At 40.6% G+C, this 17,160-nt stretch overlaps 1 protein-coding gene across 2 annotated transcripts in view; it reads right to left on the bottom strand.

The window, feature by feature from the left end:
• The window catches only part of LOC143841119 (histone-arginine methyltransferase CARM1-like), a 67,079-nt gene that overhangs the window by 19,981 nt on the left and 29,938 nt on the right, over positions 1–17,160 (bottom strand). For both annotated transcript variants that reach the window (XM_077344909.1, XM_077344908.1), the window contains exons 5-7: positions 15,836–15,946; positions 6,747–6,924; positions 4,875–4,965 (exon numbers count right to left, since the gene is read on the bottom strand). In XM_077344909.1, the coding sequence (XP_077201024.1) occupies positions 4,875–4,965; positions 6,747–6,924; positions 15,836–15,946 (380 nt within the window). The remainder of the gene's footprint in view (positions 1–4,874; positions 4,966–6,746; positions 6,925–15,835; positions 15,947–17,160) is intronic.

Below are 17,160 nucleotides of genomic sequence, written 5' to 3' on the forward strand. Positions count from 1 at the left end.
CAAGGTATTAAAAAACACAATCTCCTGTACCCACCACAAAGCAGATAGTGCTCTCATGCACACAGGCACTCATAAATAAGACCAGATGTACTTTCTGAGAAACATGCATTCAGACATAATAAGTTTCCCCAAGGGGCAAACTGCAGCTCCCTGGGGCCATTTCAGACAGGGATAACAGAGAAAAAGGCTCAAGGAAGGGTCCTAATGTGACACAGTCCTGCTGTGAATTGGGTCCTAATGTCCCCAGGAATTAAGTTCTCAGCTTAATTAGATCAGACAAAATGCACTACCTCTGACTCAGGGGTCAGAACTGAGACTCGACTTGCCATCCTCTCCAACAGCTCCATAAGTAGTAGGACACTCCTCCATCTGCAGGCAATTTAAGTTTTCCAGGAGGGTTTTTAGAATGAAAGTCAACTAACCCCCCTTTTGTACTTCTTTAAGGCTTTTATAATTGGTAGAGATCCTTTCCTTATGTGGTTAATTCCCCAGTTTTTATCCCTAATCATCTGCATGAAGACCAAGTTCAAATAGTAGGATCTAGGGTCGTGGAAATCCATCCAAGGGGGGGGGGTGTTTGTCTAATGAGCATTTGACATCCTTCCCTTCACTAGCTGACAATATTCATAGTATCTTCATGTAATACTTTGAACCTAAGAATCACAGACATGATCAAACGGTTGACACACTTTTCAGCAGTGTTGCCACTCTTCTGTATTCCACGCCTTCCCAAATCCCTAGGCTTTGTGCCCACGTGTCTTTTTATACTTTTGAGCAGCTGGAATATTCTACAGCACCTTAACAATTGATGCAACAATCAGAGAAGGCTCATTTCAGTCAACGGAACCCAGAATGCTATATTTGGTAGTTATGGAAGGCTTAGCAGCTGTCATTTATCTAATTTTTGTCATGTTCCTTTGGCTTTATGGATAAATTTACCAAGGCACTACTTTTTGCTACTTAATATTTTCTCTGCTGTAATTGGATATGGATGTCATTTCTCTGTGACAGCACCAACTTCACCAAAGGTCAGGAAGTTCACAAAACTACTGGAGAGTATGAGATTTCTTTTTCTTTTTATGAATGTGGCCACATAAAATATAAGAATCTTGTTATAATGCAAGTATACCTTTTTACGGGAAGGTGCAAGCACATCTTTCTCGTTAGTAGGAATATGATCAATACATTCACCAAAATTATTTCCATTCAAGTCTTCATTTCTACCCAGTGGAGACCCAAAGACCATACAAAGGTGCAATTCTGTGATACTATCAGAGACATCTAATCTTTTAAAGCTTATGATGAAGCTTCTGCTTCACCCAGCTAAGTAAGCTCACTAAGCACGAATTCTCACTATGCAACAAATCCCTGAGTTACTAATGTGACTTGTTGGAACATAGAAACTCTAACACAGAGAACTAACTAAAAACTGGGCAGTATTCCTTTGCAGCTTTGTTAGTCTTGGAGCTAGAAATAAAGAAAAAGATAAAACCAGTTCCTACTGTGAATCTGGCGGCACACAAAACCTTTTTCACAGCTATAAGAAATATGCCATCTTATTGTCTCGGAATATGCAACCACAGACTAGTTTTGAAACAGACAAATGCAGAGTCAACCACATCATCCAGATGTATGGGCAAATTCATCCAACAGCAGCAGTGTCAGCTTCTGTTAGTTAACCATACAGGTGGCAACTGAATGCTTGTGCTGATCTAAGGGTCCATGAAATAGTACCACAATGGTCTCCCAACAGATAGCAACTCTGTGGCAGCATCAAAAGCTGTGCAATCAGAATAGCAGGAGTCATGCAATTAGCTTGCAAATAACATACCTGCTTCTTCTAAACACACCGCCTGCCTATGTGTCTCACACTTCCAAATGAGAGTACAGGAGACCCCCAACTCCCGTATGCATGTATTCCAAAGCAGGTAGTCATTTATATAAACATAAAATAAAATATGCTATCATAGTCCATTTAAATATTAGAAATATTGAAATAATTACAAATGCAGTCTTTTATAGGCATGCCATAAACTTTAACCTCTAATGTAGAATTCTGTGATCTAGTGAAAATTAAACCATGGGAAGTTGGATTAACCAGATCCTCATGTATAGGTCTACTGGGACGGGGGGGGGGGGGACCTGTAAAGCTCTACAACTAAATCTAGTTCCAATTTTTATATGAGGTTAACTCATTTTGAAGCAGCTCCTATAGATATTTTAGGTTACACATTGCAGAGGACAATGTGAGAAATGGGAAAATGCAAAGCAATGGTGGAGAACTACAAATGTTAACTGACACCATTTCCTATTTCCGTCCCTTCCTCATAATTTAACATAATTCATGGTTTGATGCCTTCACATTATAGCAAGATGCCACTTCACATAATAGGGCAACAAGACGAGGGGAATAAATGTCACACTTTGTGTTAAAGACAGACAGAGCTGGATCCAGACTTAATTTTCCACTAATAGTAGCAGTAGGGTAATTTCCACCAATTCTGCTTTCCTGCAAGACACCCTCAATTTATCTCTCCCAGGAGTAGCATTTCAGTGAGATCAGTGAGTTGCGGTAGTAGGAGGGAAGCAGGAATGTTCGGTTCCACTGACAGAAGTGCCTTAAATGAGCAGAAAATTCAGTCTGGCTCCAGCTCATAGGATGGCAGGAATTGCATGTTTCTTGAAAAGGTCATGATGCAACAGTTACCTATTAAGACCACTGGCTTAACTTTTGAATATCCTGTAATACTTATAAAAAGGAGGGTTTCTTCAGAGTGAATTGTACAAAAAGTGTAAATATCATTAATACACATGACATTCTGTCAAGAAACCTGTGATGTGGCTATATCCATTCAATCTAGAATTTGTGAATTATTCCTTGGAATCCATTTTCAGTGTCAACCACGTAGCATACAGTCAGTTAAAAGAAGACCAGATTAGGGGATGAAGGCAAAACAAAACCTTAATGAAGTGATCTCCATTGTGGTCTGCAGGGGAATAATGGCACCTGCCAATGAGTTTCCTGGTCTGTGTTTGCTTTAAGCTTAAGGATAAAATCCAAAGTTTCTTGAAAGGAAGGGGTGGAAGAAAATGATATCAAGTCACTCTCCACCTGTAGACTAACTAGTAAAAAAACTGAGCTCACCCTGCGGAGTCAGGACATAGCCATGTACCCTTGGGCTTGGCCATAAGCACAAACTTCCTTATGTCGGTGAGCTTGGCAACCTCTCTCTGTGACTGTTGCATGACCAAACTATCCCCTTTGCTTTCAATATCAACACAAAAGAGTAACTCTTCCCCAAAGCAAAGAAATGTGGTTCAGTGGTAGAGTCTGCATGGTGTGCAGATGGTTCCAGGTACAATTTCTTGGCAGCTCCAGTTGAAAAGATCTGGCAGTAGGTGATGTAGAAGATCTCCTCCTGAGACCCTGAGTAGGCAATACTGACTCTGGTGGGCCAAGGGTCTAATTCGGTATAAGGCAGCTTCATGTGTGTTCATGATCCTAGCATTCCTCCACTTTTGAAATTAGAAGTTCTTCAAAAAGCACAGGAAACATAATCTATGTTCCCCACCCCTTGAGTAATACATTTGGAAGCAGCTGCCTCCATTACAGGAAAATGTTTGGCATGGAATTCCCCCCTTTTTAAGGAACTCCACTCCAAACATTTTGTGATTTGCCCTAGGCCCCATACCCCTCACTGTCCTTACTTAAAATTTCAAAAAAAGCCATCAGGCTCAAAAGGATGTGGAGAACCCTGGCCTAATGGGTTATTGACTCCGACTCCACATGGCATCAGCTGCTCTGGGCTACCACCAGTGCACTGTGACAGACTAGCATGTTCCGCCACTTCCTGCATCCTCACAGGGAAGTGATTTTGGTGGCGAAACCTGTCCATCCCAGATTTCTACATCCCCACAGACACAGCTGGGGCAGAAAGGTTCTGCCACACAGGGGGAGGGTTTCTTTGCACAAAGGTGGGATTGTATAACAATGCCATCTCACCTTTGTGCAAAGAAAAAAAAAAGCCCCATTCAGCCCTGCAGTGCCACAAAGTACCATGCAGTCAAATGGGGCATTTTGTGTCCCTGCTGGAACACCATAGCAGCGAGAAGCTGGGCCTGGAAGGACCACCTCTTCTCTGTCCACACAGGCCTGGCCCAGCATGGCTGCTAAGGGTGCCTGCGGGGGGAAAGGGAACATGGATATTTACGCATTCCTGTAAGGCAATGGAGGCCTTAAAACAAGCCAGGCCTGGGATGGGACGGGATGGTGCCGACATTGTGTGGCAGTGGAGATTAGCCCCACTGCCATACAGGTGCCAGCCCATCCTTTTCTGCCCATGCAGAATTGGTCTAATATCCATAATATAACTTTTTAACAGCAATATTGCTTTGATCTATTCTGAGGTTTCTGCATATGATTTGGTCTACTAGGTGGATGAATACCATAACAGACCAACAGTACACTCTTACTGGCACCACATACTACAAAAATGCTTTTCTTATTCTAGCTTTGAACAAGCTTACCCAGTAGGGTTAGGACATGGCTATTTTCACTAACCTAATGGAAAGACCATCAAGAAGACCACAAAACCCATGATGACCTTCTATTATCAGGCTGTCATATGGCGATTGTAACCAACACACAAATAACATGGCCATATGAATAAGTCCTAAGTGGCACAGCTAGAGACCAGAAAAACAGAAACTAAACTAGAAAATAAGTGTTTCTGCTGTCTTTTGATAGGTACAATTTACCACTTCATTGTGATTCCAAGAGGCTCTTTCATTTGGAGATCTCTAGTTGCAAAGCAAAAGATATTTTCTTTCTGCTTTTATCGTTGTTTGTTAAGAAAAAGTGAAATAATCATTACCAAAAATTGGCTCTGGAGTAGTGTTCCATGTAGAGCTGTTCATCGGAAAAAGGAGCCAAATGAATGTCACTAAATGTTGGAAACATCATTCCTAGTAAACAAAAGATAATATACAGTAGCAAAGTTCAAATCTTCTGTGTAGCCCTACTTAAACATTTGTTGGAAACACCTCATAAGCATTATATACTCTCCATCTCAAACAGTTTACCCTTCATAATAGATAACTTTGTTTTAATCCCTGACCACATTTAATTCCTGACCACCAGCAAAACCATTTAAAATGAGCATTGAGAAATGTTGCCATGAGCTGATAAAACTTTTGAAGTATTTAATGCATTTCCATTAGGCACTTAAATAATTTCTTCCTGAAATCATAAGCAAGATCTATTCCAGTGTTTGAAGCTGAAGAAAGAGAATAATATTTTTTAACAACTGAAGGCAGATACTACATCTAATTGTATCATATCACTAACAGACTATCAACTGTTTTAATTATGCATGGAAAGCAATACTCAAAAGCTGACAGTATTAGAAAACTGCATTTTACCAAGGAATATCAAGATTGCAAAACATTTTTCAAATCTTATACCCATTCCATAGATGATAAAATCACAGTGCCATTAAATAACGGATGACACTGGCTTAATTCAACAGCTAGGAAAATAACTGGATGTTGTGTGCATCAGAATCCAAATGAATTTATTTTCATAAGTCAATTAGCAACAGCAGTGCACCTGGCAATGCAGAGATGAACCAGCAAAATAGCCTTCCCATTGGAATGAAGTCCAGTTCATATGGAGGAGAATCATGACATTCGTAGAAAATTATACATCTATTTAACGCACCATTCTATGTTAGCTAAAGGACAGTTTGAGATGGGAGAAGCATTGTCTAGAAACAATGCTGTAACTACAAAAAATGTTTCCATCATAGATGAAATCCTAAAACATTTTACTTCTAAGTTGTCACTGATGTAAGTATTCATCCAGAGTAAGTTGGTTCAAAACAGCAATCTTATAGTCCTTAGAACACTGCTAGATTAAATGCTTTATAAAACTGGAATCAAGTAACTGCTTTATAAACAGAATACTTATTGCCCTGGGAAAACATGTCCATTGTGCTAGTGAGTAAAATAGACCTGACCAGCCAGGCAAATAAAGCAGGATTTTAACTTAGAGTAGCAAAATTACAGACTATACAAACCTCAATTGACAAAACATTCCAAACTATATTTGATAATGTAAGTTTATAACATTATTTTCTAGGCACAGAGGAAGACATGGCAGAAAATTTGACATCTTGCCCTGTCTTGCTGATTCTGTTGAACCCAATTATCTCTTGCTTTAAGTTATATAATTTCATTTTTAAAGCCACATTATAATGCTTACACATTCTCTGCAAAACACTCTAAACAAGTGTTCTGTAGAAGAAACATTCCACTTTTAAACACATTTTAAATGAGTTGCAATTTTTTCATCTTCCCATTTCCCCATTACCAGAAGATTTACATGGAAGTCATCATGGAAATACCAGACGGAAGAGGATTCCTTCTAAATCATTTTATAGGATTGTACTCGGGCCTTATGACTTGACTCCTCTATGTGACATTATGTCCAAAATAAACTGGTATTTTAACACAAGGGTAGACAGAAGACTATTGGATGAGATGTACACTCATTTGCTTTTTGTCATATTGGGTTAAAGGTGAATGAACAAAGACACAACCAACATTTTATATGATAGAAGAAAGGCAGCTAGACATTTAACAAAGGTGGCAGTAAACATAAGGGCCCATGAACCACCACTTTGCAAATCCAGTTTTATGGGCACTTTTTCTTCAGCCCCTCAATGCTGTAAAAAACATGGACTCACCATTTGACTTCAACCATTTTTTGGAGTGAAGGTAACTTTCCAGCATCCTCTCATTGAACAGCATATAACCCATTGGCTCAGAAACAATAACGTCTACATTCTCAGGAAGAGAGATTTCCTCAATTTTTCCTGACAGAACATTGATTTTATCACCAAGATTATTGCTGCGCACTAGAATCTGTGGAATTAGGAAACAGAAAAATAACAGAACAAATTAATTTTTATGATCTATGTACAGCTTGGTGTAGTGGTTAAGAGTGTGGACTTCTAATCTAGCGAGCCAGGTTTGATTTGATGCCCACCCCATGCAGCCAGCTGGGTGACCTTGGGCTCGCCACAGCACTGATAAAGCTGTTCTGACTGGGCAGTAATGTCAGGACTCTCTCAGCCTCACCTACCTCACAGGGTGTCTGTTTTGTGGAGAAGAAAGGGAAGGCGAATGTAAGCCGCTTTGAGACTCCTTTCAGTAGAGAATAGTGGCATATAAGAACCATCTCCTACAGGCGGGTTTGATAAAATGGTAGAAGCTCGCAACCACCATTTCTAATCTCTTTTGTGGTAAAGTTTCCTCAGAAAAGTTTTTATTTTAAAAATTCAGATTTATAAATAGATATGTGTTCCCAGACATAGTGATATATATATAATCCTATATATAATATAATCCTATTTACAACTGAAACATGTGAAACAGTCAGATTCAAGCTCCAGATAGCCCTGTTTTGGGAACAGAGAGTAGAAATTACCCTGGAAATAACTTACTACCTCATTTGTTGCAGGCTATAATAAGATAGCAAATCACTTGCTATCTTACAAAACTTACTTTAATTTACTGCAAAACTGAAATCATTTTAGTGCAAAACTGATTTCATATATTGGCTGCATTCAAGTACTATAAATACTGTGGCTGTCCTGAGAAGACATTAGTATAGAGAATGATCTGCTCAGGTAAATCCCTGGGACTGACCCATCTTCAATAAACAATTACAAGCTAAGAACTGGTCTACTGCACAATACAAGTTCCCTAGAACTCCCATCCTTACATTCCAAAATGACAAAGAAATTTAAAAAATCAAGTTCAGACATGCACATGCACACAATAATGAAAATCACAAAGGTGATTAAAATGATAGAATATTGAATATACAATTAAATTAAGGGCCACTGCATGGTTCTAAAAGATTCTGCTGCTCAGATTTAATAAATTCCACAGCTCATTCACGTTTTACCTCCATATCACTTGTGGGCCAGCTCTGAAGGGAGGTGCAAGAGTACCGCAAGGTAGACTCCCCCCGCTCCCCACCACTGAGTAATGAAGACAAACATGACTTAGTTGGAGAAGAACTGGCCACAACATTACTGGCTATAGCTGAAAGACCCTTGATGCAGCATAGAGCAAATGAATCCAGGACAACGGCTGACCCACCTGCCAGCCACTGTAGAAACCACTTCCCAGCCCATCTACTGGGGAGACGCCATGGAATGGCATTCTGCAGGATTCCACATGGGTGTAAACCACGACATGGCTTCCCTTGCCACTTGAAAGCAAGGACAACTTGACAGCCTCTGAGCAGAACATGTTCCTTGAGAGTCTTCACCCCCAAATACCTTCTGCAGGGATTGCAAGACAGAGCTCTTCCACCAAGCTTTTGGTTGGGACCAGTGATCCAATAACTTCTAATGCCCCTGTATATTTATTTTTGATTAATTAATTACAGATTACAGAATACCTTTATTGCATAATAATCATTTAAAGAAGATAAAATGGTATAGCCAAAATAGTACAATTAAATGATATGTACAAACTTTCAATAACATATAAATATTACAATATGGCCATATTGTGATATATGGTCTACAGTGGACTCAGAGAGGCTTGTTTCTAGCTGGTACAGGGTTCAGATATGAGCAATTCTCCCTTTGTATTGTTAACAATACCTTGGCTACTTCTTGGATAATCTCCGAATCACTTTCACCTAGAATTTTGTGCATTGTGTCCTTCTCGTCTATACTAGTAGATTTCAATTTTCTCCAATATTTAACTAGTGATTTTTGCAAGTGGAAAAATCTAGGGGACACCATCAATAGGTGATATAAAGTGTCAGGTCCTGCAGCCATCTAAGGTCTGCCTGACCATTTTCAAATTCAGAGGAATAATTCCAAACTGGAAAGCAATTGCAAAAATTAGATCACATTTGAGTGCCCTTTTTGACATAAATCCATGTCATATTGACCTAACTCACCATGAAACCTTAAGTCTTCCCCACCAACCGACGAGAGTATTGTTAGGCTTCAAAACAGAGTGACTACCTTCCCTTCTTTTCCGTCAAAGAGGGAATCTTTGGACAAAGGGGATAAAGGTAACTAGAGTCTTTGAAAACAAAATGGTGATCCCCTTGTTGACCCCAAAACACTCAGGAGATAATGAGATAGTGAATTAATTAATTAATTTTCAATTTATTTACCACTGCTCCCAAAATGACAATAAATTAACAGTAAGGTAAAGGTAAAGGTATCCCCTGTGCAAGCACCGAGTCATGTCTGACCCTTGGGGTGACGCCCTCTAGCGTTTTCATGGCAGACTCAATACGGGGTGGTTTGCCAGTGCCTTCCCCAGTCATGACCGTTTACCCCCCAGCAAGCTGGGTACTCATTTTACGGACCTTGGAAGGATGGAAGGCTGAGTCAACCTTGAGCCGGCTGCTGGGATTGAACTCCCAGCCTTATGGGCAAAGCTTTCATACGGCTGCCTTACCACTCTGCGCCACAAGAGGCTCTAAATTAACAGTAAAACCCCTTAAAATGATCATTAAAAAACCAGTTACAACAACCACTTGGTGAAAAACTCCATCCCCCTCAAGCTCAATAGACCTTCTGATGTTAAGTGCCTCAGAAAGACAATAGCAGGGGGAGCCTGATGATCTTGCAAATCAGTGAAGAGTTCAGATCTTCCTTGCCCTAGCCTCAACCAAAACCTGGTGAAAGACCTCAATTTTTCAAGCCCTGCCAAACTGGGAGAGTTCCGACAGGGCCCGCAACTCTCCTGAGAGCTCATTCCATCAGGTGGGGGCCAGGATCAAAAAGGCCTTGACCCTGGTTGAAGCCAGGCAAACCCCTCTCAAGCCAGGGACCTCCAATACATTCATACCCTCAGAGCGCAATGTCCTGCAGGGGAGGGCATAAGGAGATAAGTATTCCACATATATGTGGGGCCCAGACCGTGTATGACCTTAAAGATTAACACCAAAACCTTGAACTTGATCCAGGCCACAACCAGTAACCAATGCCTCAGCACAGGCTGGATATGGGTACTCCAAGTTGTTCCTGTGAGGACCCTAGCAGTCACATTGTGCACCAGCTAGAATTTCCGGGTCAAGGACAAGGATAGGCCTGTGTAGAATGAATTATAGAAATCTAATCTGGAGGTGACTATTGCATGCATAAATGTGGAAAAGCATTCCAAGGACAGGTAGGGTGCTAGCAGCTTCCCATGATTACAACAATCCACGTTTACATCAATCCAGCAACAGACCTATTCAAAGTCTGTTTGACTTTGAAATGCTAGCTATAATTGAGATGTTAATATTACTGGAAGATGGCTTTAAATGGTTTAATGTATTATTTTAACTGTGTATTGTTTTATTGATGCTGTACACTGCCCTGAGCTGGTATACCAGATGAGTGGTATTTAGAGTAAATAAATAAAAATAAATAAATAAGACCCCCCCCCCCAAAGATGGGGTGAAATGTGCATGCAGGTCGAATTTCGTCTGAAATGGCTCCTGCCCCATGCTGAAACTGCCACCATAGTTGTGACTATAGGAGCAAAAGAAACCAAGAATAAACAATAACAATGTTAAAAAAAAATAGGGCTGGTTGGGTGAAGCCATGAGGTAGAGTGGCTGAACAGCATGGTGGGTTTCCTTTTATCTTCCAACTCATAAATCCAAGGGAATACTTCCTCTATAAAGTCCACTGGCTGGGCCATGCCCCTTGGCCACACTAAGGCCCATTATGCACGGCCGCCGAAACGGAGATTTCGGGTCACATGGAAAACGCGGAGGGGGAAGACGCGACGCACACCAGTTATGCACGGGGCAGAGCACGACGGCGGCAAAACCCAGAGTAACCGATTATGCACGCGGAGATCCGGGCGCCGCTTCTGGTTGCGCCCCGGTCACCCGGAAGCTGCGCTTTCTTCTGCATTTCGCGAACGTGGCTTTTTCGGCGGCATGCACCGAAGCTGCGGCCGGTTGCAGCCGGCACCGTGCGTTATCGGTGATTTTAGTCGCCGCCATTCCACCCCGAATGTGCGCTAAAACCCCCGTGCATAATGGGTCCTAGACTCACCTAACTGGCCAGGCCAGGGGAAGAAGAAAAGGGGAGACTATGCAGAAGTAGCAGCCCACCACGCTGCCAGCTGGGTTGAAAATGGTGCCAAACCTCCTGATTAACCCCCTCCGAGCAGACTTACAAACAGGACGCCAGGTAAATTCAGGGTCTATACTTTATGACTTGTCAATCTCCTTGGTGCAGGTGGGATGGCACTACTGATCCTCTTGGATCTGTTAGCTGCCTTTGACACAGTAGACCATTTGGTCCTGGTCAGTTGCCTAGCCTCCCTGGAGGTGAGGGGCATGGCCTGAACTGGTTCTCCTTATTCCTCCAGTGTCATTCCCAGAGGCTAATGGCAGACAGAGGTTATCACTGCAGGCCCTAACTTGTGGAGTTCCTCAAGGGTTGATCTCTCCCCATTGTTATTTAACATCTATATGTGTCGCCAGAGAGGTTTGTTGAGTGCAATCAACAGGCAAATGACACCCAGCTGTACCTCTTATTTGAGGAGCAACCAATGGCATGAATTCTGATCTCAGCCTCTTGTCTGGATGCAGTGATAGAATGGCTAGCTGAGGTCATGTAGCTGGGGAAGCCTGAAGCACTGAGATGGCCAGTACTGACTCTCAATGGGTACTGACTTTCTATGGTTGACTCAGTCAGGAGTCTAGGGGTGTGGTTCAATTATTTGCTATCCATGGACAAACATGTATCCTCTGTGGCAAAGACTACATTTTATCATTTATGCTGGGCTTACCAACTGGCCCCCTATGTGTCTTGGGTGGGCACTGACACCTTGAGACTGGACTACTGTAATGTGCTCTACACTAGGTGCATACCTTGCAGGACCTCCCCAAGTTCCACAGGGCATGCAGTGCTACTCTTTTTTAGGAGGCCTTTCAGTGACTGTGATCCATCAAGCAACTGGTAAATTACGCTCCAGTTATGTCTTCACCGTTCACACATCTTTCCCTGCTTGATAGTGGACAGATTTTAAACGGGTTAAATTTTTTAACTGCTTTATATTTCTAAAGTTAATTTGTTGTAGCTTTTGTACTTTTATTATGTGTATTTTATATGTTGTTAAGCATCTCAAGTCCCTATAAATAAGTAAGCAAATAATTAAATAAGTAAATAAATAAATAAATAAATAAATGTCTTACTGTCAAGCGTAACAAGACAATTACATTCTGTACTGAATTAAATTGACACAAGGGGATCACATGTCCATTTCTAGAGAAGGAAATTGGTTCAACAGACATCAATTCAAAACATATAGTCCAAAAACTACAATACTACTGGAGTGACTTGTTGAACCAGAGGTATAGACAGTGTTACTATTTTCTTAGGATAAAAGAATGAGACAGAATCATCAGATGGCAAAAACAATGAGGTCAGAACAACACTGCTTTGTGCAGCGCTTCATAAAGCAGTCAGAAATTTGTTATTTAATCTGGCATGCATACTGCTATACATTTTCAAATGGTTAACAGCATGACTGCCAGATGGCCCACCCATTGTGGTATCCCATTTTCTCCTATTCCCTTCATCTCTCCCTTTGCGTTTAAAGTTCAATATGAAAGTCTGTTGCTAATATACAACAGATTATTTTTATAGCCTTAAAACTTTTCCAAATCTTTTCCAAATAGCTTTGAGGCTTATCCAGCAACTAGCTTTTCAAAAATATCAATTGATTTTGATTGTCCTCAACAATGGTTCAGCAGTTGTTTTTTCCTCTTATTCTTTTGAACATAGTATTGACAGCATAGAGTACATTGCATTGCAATGTAAAATTGTATTCTATTGTTGTTCCCATAATTCTGCTTCAGAAACCCACCCCAAGTTAACACAAGCAGATAAGTAAACAGATGGTTTATATGGTAATCATATTGACAATGAGCTCGATGAAAATGCAAGCAGTGTCATTCAGAACTGCAATTTCTTCATTTGTTACTCATAACTGGATTAACATGAATTTTCTAACAACCATGAAGGGTGCTTCATCCATGATCTACCATAGCACTTACACAGAATGTTTTCCACATGCACAGTATGATTATCTTGCCTCTCCCCTGTGTCTCCAAAGCCACAAATGCCCACATTTTGAGATTCAGAAGGAGGGAGAAGTCAAGAAAGTCACAGTCCATGGGTGGAATTCTTTCCATTCCTGGAAATACTGATCCAAACTGGTTTTTGGTGTGGAGAATTCTACACGAGAGAGATGACACCTTGACATAAGTATGTAGGGTTAAAATTAAAGTGTTCTACCAAAAACTTCTGACAAGAGCAGGGCACAGTACAAAACTAGCAACTTAGTTTTCCACAACTCCAGCTCCACTCCTTTCATAATGATCATTTTATTTTATTCATTATATATAAGTTTTTCCAATAGTGTTATGAGAAATACAGCAGCATTTTAAAGAACTACTGGTCTTATCCTTGAATCCTTAAGATACATCTTGGCAACAGCTCTCTTTCCCAACTCCATATACCATACACGCTTGTATTCCTTAAGGGCTAATTTTTTATTTCCAATGAACCCGTCAGTAGCTGATCTCTTTCCTACAGACAACTGTTTTTCATGCAGAGTTGCTCCTATATCCTGTTTGTTCAAGTGCTCTCCATAAATTTAGTCTTTAGTCTAAAGCCATTCTTTTTTAGGCTTTATACAAATGACTGATGCACTAATCCCAAATATGTATTTATTTGATATGAAACATCCCAGTGATTTCAAGTAAAGCATGCTTCCAACTAAATTTAGGATCACAGCATGGCTCTGTTTGCTTTCCAGATCCACTCCAGTTTTATTCATGTAATGGTTTTGCTATACATAACAGCAACATGAACTATACTTACTGTATCTCCCAAGATTTCATCAGGCTTAAATCCAGAACACTACTTCTCCAATAACTTCTTTGTTATGACATGAATCTGATTTTCTCTAAGCTTTAGGAAAGCCTATGTTTCATTCCACTGCTGGATAATAACACAGATTCATGCAAGAGAAAACTTGGCACAATGAACTAGCTAGACAAACCAGCTGGCCATTTATAATTTTCTGTGTTCAACTGAGCAATGTCTGCAGTATCTTTGCCACTTTGCAGGCGACACTATCATGAGGACAACACTACACATGATAATCCAGACTACATTAGGATACAATTTAGTACACCTGCATTGATCCAAATAGCCAGAATATTCAGACAGTAAGACTTTATTCTGAAAGTAAGGGGTACTTCTTCAGAGTTGCATTTACCTGTAAGTACAAGTGAATGCAGATAGGAATGAGATAATTTTCAACTTTTACAATTCCTGCAAGTTTCAGTTCTTCCAGCTTGTTGAAGGACTTTTCAGTCTTCCTGACCTGCCTTTTTGTCTAGTGCCATCTTTGTCACAGCTGTAGGTCAGGTGACGTTGGTCCTTTTACCAGAGCTTTTGATGATACTGTTTTGATGAGGTAATATTCTTTCATGCTCTAATAGTATATATAAACACGGCCAGATCAGTGAATACTTAAATACAGAGACTAGACTCATGAACAGACAAGGCATATCTTTCTACAAACCAGAAAAAAAGTTAACCCCCAAATAATAGATGCAGCTCCTATACTTTAAGAAACTTGTGCAGTGGTTGCTAGTTTTCATCAGTAAGAGGTAGTAAGGGGCAGGGTCCTTTCCAGGGCAGTTTGGGCCTGGAATATGATACAATGTGACTTGCCTGGCTCACTCAGGAATAGCCAATGATTACTGTTCAACAGCAGCCACCCCACAAAAGCTAGTGTGATGTAGTGTGCAGAGTTTCAGAAAAGGATCTAGGACACAAAGCTGCCTTTGTCAAGTCCTTTTGCAGCTGATCTTCAGATAGTTAAGGCTCCAAGGTGTTTCAGATATGGCAAAGCATCAGAGGCACAGAGGGGTAGACTACAAATAGATTAACTGTAATGATGATGAAAAAGAAGAGCTGGGGGATTTTTTGCATCCTGCTTTTTATTATGTGAAGGAGTCTCAAAGCAGTTTACAATCATCTATTCTTTCTCTCCCCACAACAGACACCCTGTGAGGTAGGTGAGGCTGAGAGAGCCCTGAGAGAACTATGACTGGCCCAATGTCACCCAGTTGGCTGCATGTGGAAGAGTGAGGATTCAAACCTGGTTCTCCAGATTAGAAGCTGCGGATCTTAACTACCTCACCACGCTGGCTCTCCTTGTCCACAGGAGTTCTTGTACAAGATAATGAGATGTCAAATGTCATTTAAAAATTCTGTCACTCTTGCTACAGCACTAATAATACTTCCAGCCCCAATGGAGTTATACAAGGTTGTCTCATGTTTTGAAAAGCATCATGTAGCTCTTCATAAGGCTGTGCGTGCAGCTGCTAAGGGAGGTAAATAATTTCTACAGCTGAGCATTTCCCATTGTACATAAAAAGCTTTTCTTTCCCAAAGACAAAGCTGTGCAGGAACACAACTAAGGGCAGAAATGATGGATTGCAGTCCTTAAGAGGACGCAAGTCCTACTTAAATAAACAAAACCTCCATTTAATGTATGGGTTCAGGTGTTACCCGCTCCAAGGCACAATCGTCTGAGTGGTTATTGCCCACACACTCCTGGGAGGGGAGCGCTTGTATAGAAGTAGCCCTTGATAACAACTTAAATTCGCTAGCTCTCTAAAGACTGTGTCATAAATACCTTGTTTTTGTGGCACACAGTAAAGAATGCCAAACAAATTCAACAGCTGGCTCAAATCCAACACACTCACCTCTGCATATTTTGCCACAGAGCTAGCTTCGACAGCATAGACTTTTCTAGCTCCAGCTTGCACGGCGAAAAATGAAAGGATCCCTGATCCACAGCCAACATCTAAGATCACCTTGAAACAAAAGAAGGGGGGGTATGTCACTTTGTAAAGTGTTCTTTATGTTTCAAGATTTTATCTGTGTATGCAGAAGGTATAAGCAGCACCCAACAGCTGTTGCTGAATGTCTATAGATTCTTTTATGAAGCATACCATTCGAAAGAGCTTCTGATTGGAACTATGCCTAAGTTTCTTCATTACATTTTCAAAGCATGTCGGCATTGAGTTCATACTAAGTGGAAAAAAACAAGGGCACAACTATGGTATCAGATTTGCTCTAAGTGCTTCTTCATAGCTGTCAGAAAAGGTAAAACAAAGGAAGCATTGTAATGAAACCATAATAATTGTGCAGCATGGTCTGCCTCATCTGGAAATGTGCAAATTAACCATCATTTACTCCTACAAGACTCTTGCACAGTTTCTTCCTGCTCTAAGATTCACCTCACACAGTGCCATAATTGAGAACCGGCAGAGCAAGAACAAATATTTTCAAGATTATGATAATTAAAACATCCTCTGATTTACTTGAAAAGTTCACACTCTGGCTTACATCTTCATAGGTTCCCTATCATGGCTTAGAAGTGGATTAAACACATCACCATAATAAAATTAAAATAACAAAAAAACTGTAGGAAAAACATCAGTTAAGAACACACAAGCTGCCAAAACCTTGTACAAAGTAATACCATAAAAAATCAACCAAATATGCCAGGGGTGAGAAAAATTCTTTTCATTACCCCTTCATTGCTATAATATAAAACTTACAATGTCAGAAGTTGAGCTCTGATTATTTTTTTCTTTGTAGAAGAAAGAATTTCACATAGCAGTGAACGTAACAAGCCCCTAAATTAGTTACTATTTTAAACAGTAATTAATGTTTCCAGTTTCTTGCAGAGTTCATCTCTCTCACTCCCAACTAGGGCCATGATAAACCATACTGTGGAACCACACAAATGTGATCCCTTAAGAGACACCCTTTCCTTAATCAAAACTTAAGATATATGTACTTACAACATCCATCTACACAGCAGCTTCCCAACCTGTTCTTTACCCATTACCAAATTCTTGTGTTTGTTCAGCAGTGACTTGGAAGCAGATGCTCAAAGGGACTTGAGGGCCTCCCAGACTCAAGCATGTCCTTTTCTCTTTTCAAGCTGTGAGCAGCCTCAGGAAGCCTTTTCTTGTGCACTGTTTTCTCCTCAAGTCACCTGAGGGAACTGTTACTTGCC

The sequence above is a fragment of the Paroedura picta genome, chromosome 7 (genome assembly GCF_049243985.1).
Source record: "Paroedura picta isolate Pp20150507F chromosome 7, Ppicta_v3.0, whole genome shotgun sequence".
Lineage (NCBI taxonomy): Eukaryota > Metazoa > Chordata > Lepidosauria > Squamata > Gekkonidae > Paroedura > Paroedura picta.